The 17,832-nt window shown below is 29.8% G+C and overlaps 1 protein-coding gene across 1 annotated transcript in view; it reads left to right on the forward strand.

The window, feature by feature from the left end:
* Positions 1–16,630, forward strand: part of Mirr (iroquois-class homeodomain protein mirror) — a 17,606-nt gene extending 976 nt beyond the window's left edge. Inside the window, exons 2-5 of the mRNA XM_074245103.1 lie at positions 7,141–7,638; positions 8,312–8,424; positions 14,738–15,042; positions 15,124–16,630. Of these exons, the coding sequence (XP_074101204.1) occupies positions 7,141–7,638; positions 8,312–8,424; positions 14,738–15,042; positions 15,124–16,139 (1,932 nt within the window). The 3' untranslated portion in view covers positions 16,140–16,630. The remainder of the gene's footprint in view (positions 1–7,140; positions 7,639–8,311; positions 8,425–14,737; positions 15,043–15,123) is intronic.
* Positions 16,631–17,832: the final 1,202 nt, after the last annotated feature.

Here is a 17,832-nt window from a genome sequence, read left to right on the forward strand (position 1 = left end):
TAATTTAAATGCTTATTCATTAAAATAGAGTCATCTATTTTTGTTATAACCAGACATAAAATAGTTTTACGTATTATTAATAATAAATAGTGGATTGATTAGATTTTTTGTAAATATTTAATCTAATAGTAAGATTAGATATATTTTGAAACCTCAAAAAATAAATCAGTTAGTTGAAAAAAAAAAAAAAAAAAAAATGCAATTATTTATTAAAAAATTTTTCTCACAATCAAAAATAAATAAGATAATAGTCGAAGAAACAAGAGTACTTGTTAAAGAAAAAAAAATTAACACTGCATCTATAAATATTTAATTCGGTATGTAATAATAATTCAATTGTCCGTATTAGCTCGCAATATTCGCAATATTCGACACATGCGGTACTTATACATTTATAGAATATATAAACTGAGTGTAAACTGTATCTACATGTATATATATATATATATATATATATATATATATATATATATATATATATATATATATATATATATATATATATATAGTAATACATATTGTTGCAATAGCCGCCTGTTGAACCCACACCTTTATTGGCAACTCAGGGACAATGATCACGTGTCCCTTATATTATGCATGTATTGTCCTTACATGTTAATAAGTTTAAACGCTACCGAGCAATTGTAACGCATTTTAAATATATATATATATATATATATATATATACTCTTTTTAATTGTATTTATTATCATTACTTACATATATTACATATTATTATTATCATCATTATTTTAATACTTTATTAAACTATTAGACATTTAATAAGCGAAAAAATTCAATATTATATATATATATATATATATATATATATATATATATATATATATATATATATATATATATATATATATATATATCATTTACGTCAATTAAATGACAATTTGCCTGATTGGGTTTTTAATAAATGTTCTCAAACTTGTATTTAAATGTAGACACACGTACATATTTTATATTATACTTTTAATAGAGGTTATTGATATATAAAGAGATATTTTAAGTAACTAGATATACTAATGTCGATGAATATATATTTATAACTTTTTATTAAATAACTTTTCATTCGTTTAAATAATTCAATTTTTTTTTTTTCTTTTATAGTTTCGATTCATGCAATTAATTATTCAAAAGATTTATATTCTGGAATATAATTTTTATGTTGCTTAAAATTTATACGGTGGATTTATTTCTGTATTTTATTTTATAAACTTTTTCTTTATTTTCCCGATTTAATATTTAAATGAAGGGTTATAATTAATTGATATTTTTTTTTAAACGAGTAATTTTTTATTAGTAAAGAAAATTTTATTTATTTTTTTTCTAATAATATTATACAAATTATTTAATTTATACAATAAATAATAAATGATATTAAAAATATTACAATTAATTATAGTAGATCTGAGAAATTCTTTGTGATTAGAATGATAATAAAAATAATTATTATATTTTATCTGTGATAAATTGTCAAAAAAAAAAAAAAAAAAAAAAAAAAAAAAATGTAAAATAAAAAATAAGAGAGCATTGACAAAAAAATAAGTTGTCAGCATTGATATAAACTCAAGAGGAGACAAAAAAATTTATGAATGAAAAGTAATTTAATAAGCAGTAGTGTATGCTTACATACAACAATTAACGCTGACTCAATAAACTAAGATTGTAACGGTAGTGAATAATTATGTATTTAGATATTATTAATTATGGAAGATTGTTTTAATCTAAAGATTGGGCAGTGCAATATAAATAATCTAAAATATTATAGGCATTTTAGGTTGGGTAAAAATTTTTAGAATATAACTAACATAAAAATAATAATAATAATAATAATAGTGATATATCCACTCTACTCGATTACAAAACGCACACGCATTAATATGTTGACAGTACGAGTTCTCGGCATTTCCGGTGCTCAGATTTCAGGCTCTACTCAAAATCATCCCATACAATGTAAGTGTTATCCATGTCTGTTAACTCGCGATTAAATGTCTCAGTGCATAGTTAGCTTGTATTTAATAAAATAAACACCCACCACATTATTCATACATTATATACATTATTCATCTTATCTAAAATCTTAATATTACAATGTATTATATTTATAAAATATCTCTTTATATATATTAACATTGTAGCTGATGTTATTGTTTTTTTTTTTTTTTTTAATTTAATAAACAGGCTCATATTTAATCAAATAAAATGTAGCAGAGGTCTACAGACTGTACATTAATATTTATATATTTATGCACTGATATATTATTAGAATTGAAAAATTTTTTAAATTCAATAATATTACATTTCGGAGAATATTATTTACCGGTATATAGCTTAAAACAAATGCCGGATGTAGATTCCACTATTTTACTCTTGTTCGCTATGTTATATGTCGCTACGTACATCACGGAGTACTCTTGTCTTTTGATATACATAACTAAAGTCGTTTATCTTTTTTGTACCAAGAATCGTTAGTATCGTGTGACATGGCGTATATATATATATATATATATATATATATATATATATATATATATATATATATATATATATATATATATATATATATATATATATATATATATATATATATATATACTAAAACATCTCTCTACCAATCTGTCTTTAGTTCATTTGATTTTTTTTTGTAAACTCTGGTGTTAAAATTTATAAATTTAGTACTACAGAGATATATACTATTCACAGATGGGGGCCGGATCCACTCAAATGCAGAACATGGTTATTTTGCGAGTGGTGAAAGAATAAATAATTTTTGTCATAAATTAAATATTTATTTTTTTTATTAATACAGAAAATTAAATTTTATTTTAGAGTATAAAAATAATTTTTGATTGTTGAAAAAGTTTAATGAGGATGCATTCCCATAAAATAAATAAAAATCCACTTAAAAGAATATGTATATAATATATAAATACAATCAATTTAATTTAATAGCCCATTAATTTGGAGCTACAAAGAGGCTATTCATTTTATATATAACAACAAAGATTGTAGTAGAGTAAACTCAATATTTCCGAAATAAAAAACTTTTCGGAGAAATATTTGTCAAGCGATGACATTTGACGGTTTTAGGTTTATCCACGTCAAGAAAGGTGAAAGTTTAAGTTTAAGTTTAAGAGGATAAAAAAAGTTTACTGTATACCTATATAACCCAAACAAAATACAAAATGTAGGATAGTTTAGTGTTTTAGTCTGTTGTAGCGGAGATTGAGAGTGTGATTAAAGTTACAGCGGATATTAATCGTCGAAGCCTTAGCGTTTGGGTGTCGGATATATAGTGTGTGTGTGTGTGTGTGTGTGTGTGTGTGTGTGTGTGTGTGTGTGTGTGTGTGTGTGTGTGTGTGTGTGTGTGTGTGTGTGTGTGTGTGTGTGGATTGTTGGATTTTGAATTTTTTTTTTTTTTTTTTTTTTTGGATAGTATAAGGAGATGAATAGAAAATTATAAATGAGAAGGAAAAAGAAAAAGGGATTTATTCAGTGTGTGGATTTTGTAGAGTGGTAAAGGGCAAAATAACGTGTGGGAACATAAGTAAGTACCTTTGACGGCCTAAGCACACAGGACGGTCCATCAATCTGCTCGGGAGTAAATATTTGTTTGGCTGGGCCTGGTTGCAAAGAGAGCAAAGAGAGCAAAGAGGGCATTATCGGTATACACAAAAAGCGACAAACCGTACGATGACGATCCGAACAAAAAGACAACAATATAACCTATACTGTATACATACTATTGGCTTTGGCTTTGGCTTTACCTACCCGACATATTATATTTATATTGGATATATATATTTTTGTGCTCTTGCTTACTTGAGCTTTACCTTACCTTACCTTACCTTACTTCTCTCGTTATATGTATTAAAGTGAGAACGAAAATAAAGAGAAAGATATATAGAATGGAAAGTAAACCGGTCCCTTTTACCTCTCAGAGTTGCAGGACACGCGTGACAAATGTTCCGGCTGCAAACATTGCGGCGCATCTGTGTCTACAGGATAAGCCGCTTCGCATATTCTTTTTCCAATTTATTATAAATTGTCAAGGCTCTTTATAATACACCAATGCCCGTTACAATTATGACACCATTATTGCGACACTCTTATATTTACATATCACTGTAATATCTTTAATGTTACAAACAGAGCTTTGTATATAACATTGGGCCTATTATTTAATAAATAATCCTGGTTATCAATTTTATAAGTTACCATGGAAATTCCGTTTTTTTTTTCTCTATGAGAAATTTCATAGAGAGACTCCCGACCTTCCTAATGGATTTATTTTACAATTGAATTTTTTTAGTTTGATTTCAGTTTTATTCTATCATCATCATCATCAATTAAATTTTACAATCTTTTAATCTATAGCTTAATATTAATTATCATAAATTCTCAAAAATCACGACTTTGAATTTATATATATATATATATTTTTTTTTATTTTTTTCAGTATCTATGATTTCATATGTAAAACCAAAGTTATAATCAATCAAATCCAGCATTTCTTATCTTTTGTCCATAAAAAAAAAAAAAAAAATCAATCAATCAATACCAGCTTATCAGCTATAAATAATTAATAAATAACCGGTGACAAAATAATCCTCATCTTTTTATTTTTCGTATAATAATAATCTATAAAATTTTGATCCAGATAAATAGATATTTAAAAAAAGTGGACTCACACACTAAAGATTAAAAGCAAAAGAGAGAAGAGAATTTGGGTACACGATTATATATAAACTACAGGATTATAATACCATTGCCTTATTAGCATGCTTGCATAATGGATTAATATTTTATTATTATTATTATTATTATTATTATTATTATTATTATTATTATTATATATATATATATATATATATATATATATATATATATATATATATATATATATATATATATATATTATTTATTAGCTTTACGTGATGTTAATCAAGGCCATATAAATCGTGCGTCATATTGATTACGCTGGTTGAATAGGTCCTTATTATTTTATACACCGATAGGAGCAGATATAACATTAATGTGTATTAAAAATATATATAATGTTGGTGTACTCTATATTACTTTAACGAATTTAAGCTGTAGTTTAATTTATAATATATTATATTTTTAATGGTAAAAACCGGGCCTGATCAAATCCGATTCAATATCCAATATTCGATGCACGTAACAATGTATTTGTTATTTGTGGATTTAACTACTCGAAGAAACTGGTCAACATAAAACTCTGACAGGCGCTGATGCTTGTCGCTTACTACGCAGCTGCTCTTGACAACACGCGGAATTAAATGCCACGGGTATATAGATACGAGGTGCATAATTCCATGTATACATCTATACATATACTTATAAGACACTTTTACTTTTATTTATAAAAAGTAATATTCATTCATTCTGACTGCTACATAATTATATAGTATAACCACAACTCTTCTTCTTCATCTTCTTCTCTTAGATATATCTTTACTTAATGTTATTACATTGTTGCGAATTAGCAGTTGGTCAACGACTAAAAATAATTTTGTACTCTTTTGCACAAATCTAAGAAATGATTATTCATTAAATTAAAAGTATGTGTAAAGATTCCTCCTGAATTTATATTTTATATTTTATATTTTACAAGAATCGATGAATTTAAATGTAAAACAAGTGATGGTGTGCACACAAGGGCAAATATAAGAAAAACCGATAGATTATAAATTCAAATGGTTCGAAGAAAATGCCGTGTCTTGCCTGAGTGTCTGATGAAAAAACGCCGTCGAGTTATCACGTAACGCTGTGTGTGAAAAGGCGCAATAAAATATAAAAGTCGACTATCTTTTTTCTTCTCTCTTTTATCCTCGTCTCGACACCTAACTCAGTAAGCTGCTGTAAGTGCTGATGTACATGCATGCATTGCACTCCCGACTCTTAATAAAAATAATAAAAATAATAAAAATAATAAATAAAACCATCAAGGCAAGCTTTATCAGTTATAGGATAAAGGGTGGAAAAATATAAGGGAAAATTGAAAAAATTAATTTTCTTGTTTAATACTGTAAAGTACCCCGTATACTGTACTGCTCGGGTCGTTCTTTCTAATCGTCGGCTCATGGAATTCACCGCAGGAAGACGTATCCGGCGAGTAGTGTCAGGTATTCGAGGATATCAGCAAAACTTTGTAGTCGCCAGTCAGCAACCAGCGATGAGCTAGAAGCTACATATGAATATATATATATATATATATATATATATATATATATATATATATATATATATATATATATATATATATATATATATAATAAAAAGTAGAAGAAGAAGAAGAAGAAGAAGAAGAAGAAGAAGAGGAAGAGGTTAAACGACGAAGCGTGTTTGGTATGACCTGTAGGCCATAATTCTCGGGCCTTTGGTGGTAGCCAGTTGAGTTACACCTCACGATTCCATCGTGGCTCTACTCTCTTCGCTCTCAACTGGTTGTCGTCGCCTGTTGTATATACATACTCTTCTTTGGTACTGGTAGTACTGGTGGTACTGCTTCTTGGATCTGGTTGAATATACTTGGTGGATATGGTTAGTGCAAGGTATAATATAAAATAAACCCAACCGCGATTATTCGACTCATACAACTGTATTTCTCACTTGTGTATTTTGCCGATCTCCGATTATATTTTAGCTCCCGCGTTAATCTTTCTTTTTGCATACACAAATATATATATATATATATATATATATATATATATATATATATATATATATATATATATATATATATGTTTAAAAGTATCTGCCGACTATCCGAGCTATACCGGTTGTTATATTGGTATGAGAGTATAAGGGGAAGAGGGAGTAAGGAGTTAGGATACATAGTATAGATTATTGTTGGTGAGACAAGAGATGGTAAAGGTGAACAAAATGAAACTTTGCCGAGTTGTATATCGACAATACCAGTCTGAATAATACTATAAGGCGGTTGGCGGTACAAGATCCCCAAGAAAAGATTATCGCTATAGTCGCCAGTGGCCAACACTCAAACCGATTATTGAGCATATGTTTACTGTTATGTGAATGACCTTCTACAATCTCAATAAAATATTTTAAGCTAATAGAATTTTATTATTTTTATTATTTCAGTGTCCCGTAACAGTAAGTGGAGCGTTAGCGTCATCTTCACCCTCTCCAGCTTCAGGGTCTCTGTTGACCGGTAGTAGTGGAGTTTCATCAACCGGTGGAAGCGAAAACCACCCCTTGACGACGCCTCTGTCGAGCGTAGCGAGGATGGCTGTAACCAGCGCGATAATCCGACCAGCAGCCGGGAGCCCAACCAGCTCGGTTAGTCCCTCGTCTCAGCATCAGCAGCCGCATGGACCTCCGCCGTCGGGGCCACCGAGTGGTCGGTGCTGTGACACTGGTCGTCCTATTTTTACGGACCCGGTGACTGGCCAATCGATCTGCTCCTGTCAGTACGAGCTTTTGGGTGCAGGGTACCAGCGCCTCGGTGGAATCACACCTGCAGCTCTTTCAATGTACAGCACACCGTATGCCGCAGCAGCCGCAGCAGTAGCCTCCGAGGGTATGGCCGCATACTTTCCAGCTCTTGGGGCCGAACAAACTCCTTTTTATTCTCCTACCGTACGTATTATTATTATTATTATCATTATTGACTGATTCCATTTATTATTATCATCATCATCATTATCATCGGACCACACACCGTTTTGGTATTTATTTATTTACTTACTCATTATATGTACCAGAACAGACTGACAATTATTATTTCCAAGTGTAAAAATTATTTTATGACATGACCTAAATATTTATAAGTTGATAATAAATTAATTATCTCATATTTTATTTTTTTTAAATACTAGATAAAAGCCTCAAGCTATCGCTCTTTTAAAATTAATAAAATTATTTACTATTACTACCGAGTCTGTGAATAAACTTATTATTGCTTGCGACAACTATTTTAGTTATCTGACAAACAGTTTTATAGTTTTATAGTTTTATAGTATACTTGTATCGATCAATACATATCAATCTTTTAATAAAAAAGAAAATATGACAAGATGATTGATCACGTGGCTCACCTTTGCTTTGCCTGGTGTTATTTTTTTTTCGCCATTCTTTTACTATTTATCAAAGAAAAAAAAACTTTTTTTTTTTTTTTTTTTTTTTTTTTTTTTTTTTTTTCAATTAGTTTATCAATTTGATGGTTTAGTCGATCAAACGTTAATATTAAAAATAAAATTAACCAAAGAGATTAAAAAAGGTTTAAATATTATTGATGATAATAATATTTCAGGCAGCAGGTTTGGATTTGAAAGAGAATCTAAGCGCGGGTGCAGCGGGTTGGCCATATCCAGCAGTATATCATCCTTATGATGCAGCAGCATTTGCCAGTTATCCCTTCAACGGGTAAGTTATTCATGACTCAATTATCTATTTTCTTGTGTCATATTATTCTCGAATAAATTATAGCAGAATTTATAGATTTAAATTATTTAAATATTCTACTAGCAATATCTTTTCCTCTTGTTGAGTAAAAATAATTCGATTGATTATCAATATTAATAAATAAATGACAATAAAAAATAGATAAACGTCTATATTATATATATATATTATTACAGACGACAACGACAGTGTACATTAATCTATTTAGTTATCATTAAGTTATAGGGTCAGAGGTTAAAATTATCTGTCTATCATTATAATATACTGTTGAATTGGTATTTTATTCATGATATGTCGACATAATAATTTTATATATATATATATATATATATATATATATATATATATATATATATATATATATATATATATATATATATATTTAACCAAGTTTTTCCCTGGTTATATCCGACAGATAAAGTATTATTGATGAGTTAACACGTAAACATTGTAATAAATTAGCGCTGGGGTGACCCGTACCGTGGCAACCGCGATACCATTTAGATTATTGTCGTCTTGGACATATAATATAATAACATACCAGTAACTATCATAACTACTATATTTAACTGACAATTCTAAAGAGCCTTTTAATATTCGGCTGTCTACGTACACACCTAACTTGGAGTGTGTGGGTAACATTAATAATAATATTAATTATATAGCGTTATTATTTAAAAACTCAACGTCTGTCGTTTATAGTATAATTATAATCATATACAGAGACTACAGTAGACGGTAAAAGGTCGTGTATAAATCAATTTTGTCGTTACTTTAGTACGTCGTGATTATATATCACCAGAGATGAATTTATTATCACGATCGGGATATTTTTAAATGCCTACATCATTTTTTATTATTTATTTTTTATTATATATTTTATAAATTATTAATTGATATTCGTCGGAAAACACTTGGTTATTTAAAATAATAATGCAGATGCAGTCGAACGAAACAAAGTAACCGACGGCTCGCGTCCAGATCGAAACGTACATATAATATCGTACTTAAGCAAGCTGTAGTACTTGATCGTTTCCTTGCATTTAAATCAGCAGTACATGCCGGAAGTGCGTCACATATCACATATATATCCCCATATGTACATCATATTCTTTTTTTTTTATTATTCTTTCAAGAGAACTACATCGAAATTTTGTCCTATATGTATGTGTATATATGCTTGCAAACATAACTTACTCGATTTAGCGAGTATTGTCTATTTAATACAATAGTGATGTCGTCATTTTATGCATTACATATATCAATTGTAAGTAATAATATCTGAGTGGTTGGTGGCCCAACAGAGTAAGAGTGACTATATAATAAACGTGACTAACTGCGACTACACATCATTGCACGTACTACGTGATCCGATTCTTAATAATACACAACCAAAAATAATTTTCTATTTCTGGACTTGTTTCATTTAAAAAAGAAATGAGAATCCCCTGTTTGATTATAAAATTAAAAAAAAAAAAAAAAAAAATATTAATGATATATTATAAATACAGCTATATATATACGTAAGTATATGTATTACTGTTGTTGTTTTTTGCTTGTTACTTGTTAGTTAACATAATTAACGCAATTAGCATGGAATAATTATAATAATGGTAATGAGTTTAATTATTGGGGCAACGAAGTAAATAAAATTTATTCGTGGATTTATTATAAACTCAAATTTATTTATAATGAGTATATAAATTACTCATTATCCGTATCAAAGGCCGGCCTCAGCGTCTAAATAAATCTCCAACAAATTTATAAAAATAATATAATACTATTGTTTTACAACGGAATTTTAGTAAATTGAGAACAGCTTGATTACGTGAGTTTATTATAATTATTATAATATATTCCGCCGTGGTGTTTCCGTTGAGTTTACAATGTCTTTTGGACTTTCGGTACTCGTAATATATATATATATATATATATATAGATATTTTTATTTTATGGTTGATGATTGGTTACGTAAATCCGTGACTTTGAATTTTCAAATTTTTAATAAAATAAAATAAAAATTTATATAGTACTCATTGATGTCATTAGTATACTTTTTTAATCTCTATATTTATTTTATTATTAGTTAAAAAAAAAAAAAAAATATTAGAATGAGTTGGGGGAGATGAACAACTGACTTATTAAATAATAAACTAAAATGCAAGTTTGGCATGCACTTACGGTGAGGTCGAGATCGCGGCGGGTCAACGATCCCGTCTTTCCGCCGGATTGGCCCTGCTTCCGGGGACATGTAGGGTAGACAATAAGAAAGGCACGACCAGCAAGAGTCTACCACGACAAACCACTCTTTCTTCCTTTAGTTTTTACTTTTAATAATAATAATAATAATAATAATAATAATAATAATAATAATAATAATAATAATAATAACAATTCATAATGTATCACAATGCACGTGCGCATTGTTGCTGCTATATAACGACATATATGTATAGAGTGTCACCACGAATTTAAACGCCGCTATATATATGCTACATATGCTACATACGTTATATTAGCTGACCAAACATAACGCAACAATAATATTAATATCGACTCACCCACTTACCATTAAACAATAATTCATTGTATATTGATAAAATTTTAAATAATATTAACAATTAATGATTAATGATCTGATGTGGTGGGATTGGACACACACATTGCAGAGTAATTAGCAAGCCAAGTGTTTCCCAATACGGCGCAATCTACATCGCTCCCCATTCCCATCCCAGACAACAATATAATACATTTCAAATGATGTTATAACTGATATATGTATATATATATATATATATATATATATATATATATATATATATATATATATATATATATATATATATATATATATATATATATTTATATGTATTTAAAGCTTGAAGGTTGTCAAAGGGAGAAAAGGTCCTTTCTATTAATTATTTAGTGATAACTCGGTATCTGATCTGCATACTCGTTGTTTTACTATTATATATATTATATTCTTTAGTATACTATCATACACATGACTGTTAGACAGCTAGACAGCGTGCGAGCATGCTCATTAGGTGTATATTTAATGGTTTATGCTTAAAATTAGATACCTATTTTTCATCTTATTTGTTTCACAACAAATTTATCTATTTTTGTTGTTGTGATTTATGATTTATGACAAATGTTTCCTTCAAGTCATTTATTACGTATACTGTGACGGTTTAGCTGATAATTAGTTTTTTTAAAACTCAAACTTATTTAAATATTATTATGTATATTTTTAGTTCAACAAAAATTTTATTTTATATATTTCAACTCATTTAAAATTTATAAAAATAATAAACAAACATGTCTGGTTTATTGGGATCGATTATTTAATCAGAACCAGAAATGTAACAGGATAGGATGGGAGTACCACCCATCCAAGGGTTAAGAAGCCCTTAAATACGACGAAAGAGGCGGAGCTGAACTTTACCTGTAACGAAACCCCTCAATAACAGAGACTCCATCTTGATCTCTCACCCCTCGGTTTAACACACAGCATTGTAGATTGTAGAATGTAAATTTTAAATTCGTATGTGTATATATATATATATTAGAATTGCCAATGACAAATTAAAATCCTGGGAAAAAAAAAAAAAAAAAAAAAAAAAAACGGTGTAGTAGTAGTCGTAGTAGGTGTTTGGTGGTTTAGTGCTTGGGGGTTGGATTTCTGAGAGTATTCCTGGGTGGTTTAACTTGCCTACTATACTGTCTACTATACTGCCTACTGAAAACGACTGCTCGGGATATAAACTACTCACCGGTTTACTTGTATTCGCGAGTGCCGAGTGCCGAGTGCCGAGTAGTGAGTAGCTAGTAGCGAGTAGCGAGTAGGGTGGAGAGTAAAAAGGGGTTGGTGGATATGTACCAAGAGGGACGGGCTCGAGCACAGCCCGATTAGCAATCGCCATGGAAACAACCAGTTGATGCGATCGCTTTTCGCGCATCAGAGGAAAGGGTTGCTTTCATTTACTCACACTCAAACGGCACATACAGATACTATTACAGTTGCGTGCGACATTTATATACATGGCACGTAGTTGAGCAAACTCACAGTATATGTATTCTCTGGTGATGATCAAAATGAGGATAAAACTTGAAAGGTTGGAAAAAAAAAAAAAAAAATTAAACAGCAAGTAAAGCTAAGTAAAGCGGAGGAATTGAGAATTTATAAAATGAAAAGCTTCACATAGAAAATAATTCGCTAATTCTTTATCTTTTTGCATATAGTTTATTTGAGAATGATGGGAACTGTCGTAAAATTTTCAGCCTTGTCGTGATAGCTTATATGACGATGCTAGAGGAGAAAGAGAAGAAAGAAAAAAATGAGAAAAATGAGAGAAATGAAAAAAATGAAAAAAAAAAAAAAAAAAAAAAAAACGTTAAAAACAATCAATGTGACGGAGCTAGAAGTTGAATTAAAAGAGTAGAGTTGGAGCAGAGTCGAGTAATAAAATAAAAAATAAAAGTCGAGTTGAGTCGAGTCGAGTCGACGTTGTCCGGACTGTTATCATGAGAAACAAGCTTCCACTCTGATTTTTTAATCCGCCACCCTGTTGGGAATTTTAGTGGGAGGAGGCAGAGAAGCAGGAGATGGAGACGTAGTTCCACTCATACCCGGGTGAATTTTAAAATAACTGCAAAACGCCATTTGCCCCACCACTATTTCCTCCCCTACACTTACGCGTTCTATGTCATTATCCTTTATATATTATAGATCCTCGACTTTTTAATTTATAATATATTTAAGAAAAAATTTATTTTATAATTTATAACCTAATAATAACTTTAAGTAATTAGTAGATTTTCATTTGATTAATTATACACAATATATATCTTCAACCTTCCAGCTAACAAATAAATGTTTACTTTATTTTCATTAATTAGTTTAATTGCTCACTTATAATAACTCAATAACTCAATTATTTTTTATGCCAGGAAATTTCAAATTATTAATTAATTTAATTTCATCATTTAAGAAGCAAATTATTATACTCACAGTCAAATAAATAACTGTAATATAGTTATTTGAGAAACCCTATAAATTTGAGTAAAGTTATCCAATACTGTTATAGTGATTTGAAATCCACTATAAGTAAGAGTAAGAGAAAAAAAAAGCTCTAGATGTTATCTACGGTATAGTATATGGTATCTTCCCCTGAGAAGTCTACTTTTAGTCCCTCTTGACCCTCGGGAGGCTTCAGAGGACGGAGAATGGAGGATCACTACTCATTCAGAATTCTCGCTTACCTCAGTCTCATTTGGTACTATTTATTTCCTCGAGGAACTTGTTAAAGACTTTCAGATAGATACTATAGAGTACCACCGAGCAGTTCTTATATATACTTATATATTAACACTAAGACCCTCAAAACTCTTCTATTTTATTCCGAATCCCATTACTAAAAAGTAAAAAAACTAAAAAATAAAAGCTCTATCAGAGATAAAAACTTGTGATGCTGAATCGACAGAATTGAAATTAAATTTTTTCCGTAAACCGTAAACCCTAAACTGTACGGTGTACTTGTACTTGTAAATTAATTAAACTTTTTAAATTCAAATACTTATAGCTATTAAACCTCTGATATTTGTTTAGACAATTATTCTTACAGATATTATAAAATAATTGTCAATAAATCAAAATTGCTTTTAATAATAATTATCAAATCATTTAGCATTAAAAATATAAAATAATAATAAAAGAAAAAAAAAGAAAATAAATAAAGAATCTAAAGAATAAATGGTTTTTAAAGTGACGGATGTTTGAGTGGCGACATTATTGAACTTTATTTCTCATTTCACGCGCATGAAAATAAAGGCAGAGACAAGAGTAGAGAGTATGATGGTGTAATGGTATAGGGAATGATATAGAGTATAGAGAGGCGAGAAGTTGCAGACAATGAGGGATGGGGAATTAATAAAACTGTCACTTATCCATGGCACAACCCCTGGGACGGGAACGGGGAACAGCCACGGTCGTATATTCTCTCTGCTCTACTACTGTGTCCTATACGCTACTAGTTACTGTTGTATGTGTCGATTGCTCAGTATACACCCAACAGCGAAAAACGCGCCGACTATTGAGTATATTATACAATAATAATAATAATAATAATAATAAGAGAGCAAATCGAATCAGAACCAAAAAAGATCCGTTGTACTCGATGATAGTTTAAAAAAAAAAAAATTTTAACTTGTTAACTTATTTTTATTTTTTAATTTTTGATAAATAAACGGAGAAATAAATAATTTGTTTCAGTTATGGAATGGATTTAAATGGCGCGAGACGAAAAAATGCAACCCGGGAAACAACAAGCACCTTAAAAGCCTGGTTAAACGAGCACAAGAAAAATCCATACCCGACCAAGGGAGAGAAAATAATGCTTGCCATTATTACCAAGATGACATTGACTCAGGTATCTACGTGGTTTGCTAATGCCAGGAGAAGGCTCAAGAAGGAAAATAAAATGACCTGGGAGCCAAGAAATAGAGTCGAAGATGAGGATAACAACAATGATGATGATGACAGTGGTCGCAAGAGTGTCGACGACAAAGACCGACTTGGTAAGAGTTTGTTTATTTAATTATTTATAAATAAAAAAAAAAATAAAATTAACGAAAAAGAAATGTTTTTTTAATTTTCAGATTCAAAAGATTCAGGCACGGGATCGTCTGAAGACGGAGAGCGTCCAACGAATCGTCTGGATCTGTTGCATCCGTCGACGGGAAGTGGCCTCCAGAGTAGAATCCAGGAGAGCGAGTGGTCAGAGTCTCGCGCGGACAGTGGCCCCGACAGCCCCGAGTGTCTCTATGACCAGCGAGAGCCTCCCCGACACCCGCTTCAGCTTCAGCATCCAGCGTATCTGGCCGCGCACAATCGGCTGCTGAGGCACCCCTCGCCTGAAAGCACCTCACCGACCGGACCGATTCATCTTCCGACCTCGACAAGCACCTCCAGCGCAAACTCGACGGAGAACAGCACCAAGCCGAGGATCTGGTCTCTTGCCGATATGGCCAGCAAAGACGCGGACAGTCCGATTTTACCAACAGTACCCTCCAGTGGGGCGCTAACCGGCCTCGGAAGTCCGTACCAGAACTCCCACGGGGGTGGAAAGATCGTCAGTCCTCTCGCAAATAGATTTCCCCCGCACCACCACATCCACCCGGCGATTTCAGGGTCCCAGTACGTCAGGCCTCATCCAGACTTTTATCGAAACTTTTACGGTGCAGCCTCCCAGCTTGGCTCCGGAGACATGGCCTTTTTAGAGAGCTACTCGAGGAGTCTAGGAGGCTTGGGACTTTCTCCAAATTCAGTACCTGCGGGCATTCTTACTTCTGCGCCGCCTGCCGTATCCACCAGTATCACTGTCAAACCCTTTCCCCTCAATGGCAGTACTAGTAATAGTAATAATAATAATAATAATAATAATAATAATAATAATAATAATAATAATAATAATAATAATAATAATAATAATAATAATAATAATACTAATAATAATAGTAGTAATGCTAATAATAGTAATAATAATAATAACAACAACAACAGTGGGGGACTGATGACACCGTCGGAAGTATCGCCATCGTCATCAGTGTCCTCGCACTCGGAGCAGAGATCGCCACACCCCAGCGAACCCGGGAATAAATCCCCGCGAGTGTGATCGAGATCTGAGGCAGCCTCTGAGGCTGAATGATCGTTTAAATAAATGATTGTGACCCGACAATAAGCAGACTAATGTCTTGTAATTAGTGTACAGTTTTAAGAGGTATAATATTGTCATCTGATGGATCATGTTAATTAATAATATTTTATTAATCTCCCAACAATAATTATGCAGACAACAATACTTTTGGCCACAATATCCATTACTTATTTTTTTTATTTTTTAAACCAATAATCAATTAAACAAAAAAAAAAAATAATATAATTATTTTTAATTTTTGGATTTTTTTTTTATTTAAAGCTCTGGAGCAGTTTATTTATTAAAAATAGATAAAAAAAAAAACTGCATAATTATCACGCATCCGATAGCTTTTTTGACTGAACCGACTTAACTATAACCGACCTAAATAATTAAATAATAAAAATTGAGTTAAATAAAATTGATAATTATATAAATATAGAATATATATATATATATATATATATATATATATATATATATATATATATATATATATATATATATATATATATATATATATATGAATTAATAACAATAATTATTATTTATGTATTTGTACATAGTAGTTGAAAGGGATTGACTTAAAGCCCAGCCAAAAAACTAAATAAAATGTATGTAATGTATGTAGTATAGATGCGTATTATTATTTTAATTATGATGATTTTTTTATTTTTTATATATATATATATATATATATATATATATATATATATATATATATATATATATATATATATATATATATATATATATATATATTATATTGATAATGAATTATGAATTTATTGAAAATAAAATAAAAACAAAAAAAAAAGGACAATGTAATTTGTGCAAATAATAACTAAAATGAGTGTGACACGATGAGGATCGAGGATTGTTATTGCCATCATTTTAAATGAATAAATAAATTTTCGCATCAGAGTGTTTGTGCTATATCGATCATTTAGTTAATTAATAAATTAGTTATTACTTATTACTACCGAGTACTGATTATTATAGATTTAATTACAAGTAACAATTACAGATGAATGAGATTATTATGAGTGATGATAATAAAAATAATAATAATAATAATAATAATTAAATAAATAAAGTGGTCGGTGGTTTGATAGCTCAGTGGCTCGGTAGATTACTGTCGAGTCTTGGAATAACATGGAAATAATGTCGACTAAGCCTACATATCACGCGTGTTTTAATAAAATAATAATAATTATTAAATTTTTAAATTATTTAACGATAATTAAATAAATTAAATTACTAACGATTGCCATCTTTCTTAGTCATTTGTGTTGAAAATGTGTCGTGCGTCTGATAATGATAATAATAATGGATAAACTACAATAAACGCTGTTGTAATGCCACATTGGTATTTATTAATAATAAAATATTAATTTAATCAACATTTATTAATATTATTTTACTATATACGATTTTGATTGATACACAGTGCCCTTTAAATTTAATTTATTATTATTATTATTATTATTATTATTATTAAACGAAAAAATATAAACATATATTTAAATATAATTGTTATCCTTATCCTTATCCTTAGAATTTAAAATTCAGTATATAAATAAATAATAGATAATAAAATGTTGAGTATGAGGTTGATGAATTAATTAGATAAATAAAAAAGGAAAAATTTATCAATTGTCTGGTTGTGAAT

Source organism: Cotesia typhae, unplaced genomic scaffold (genome assembly GCF_013202065.1).
Source record: "Cotesia typhae breed Kobodo isofemale line unplaced genomic scaffold, CoteBio_Ctyphae contig_44, whole genome shotgun sequence".
Taxonomy (NCBI): Eukaryota; Metazoa; Arthropoda; class Insecta; order Hymenoptera; family Braconidae; genus Cotesia; species Cotesia typhae.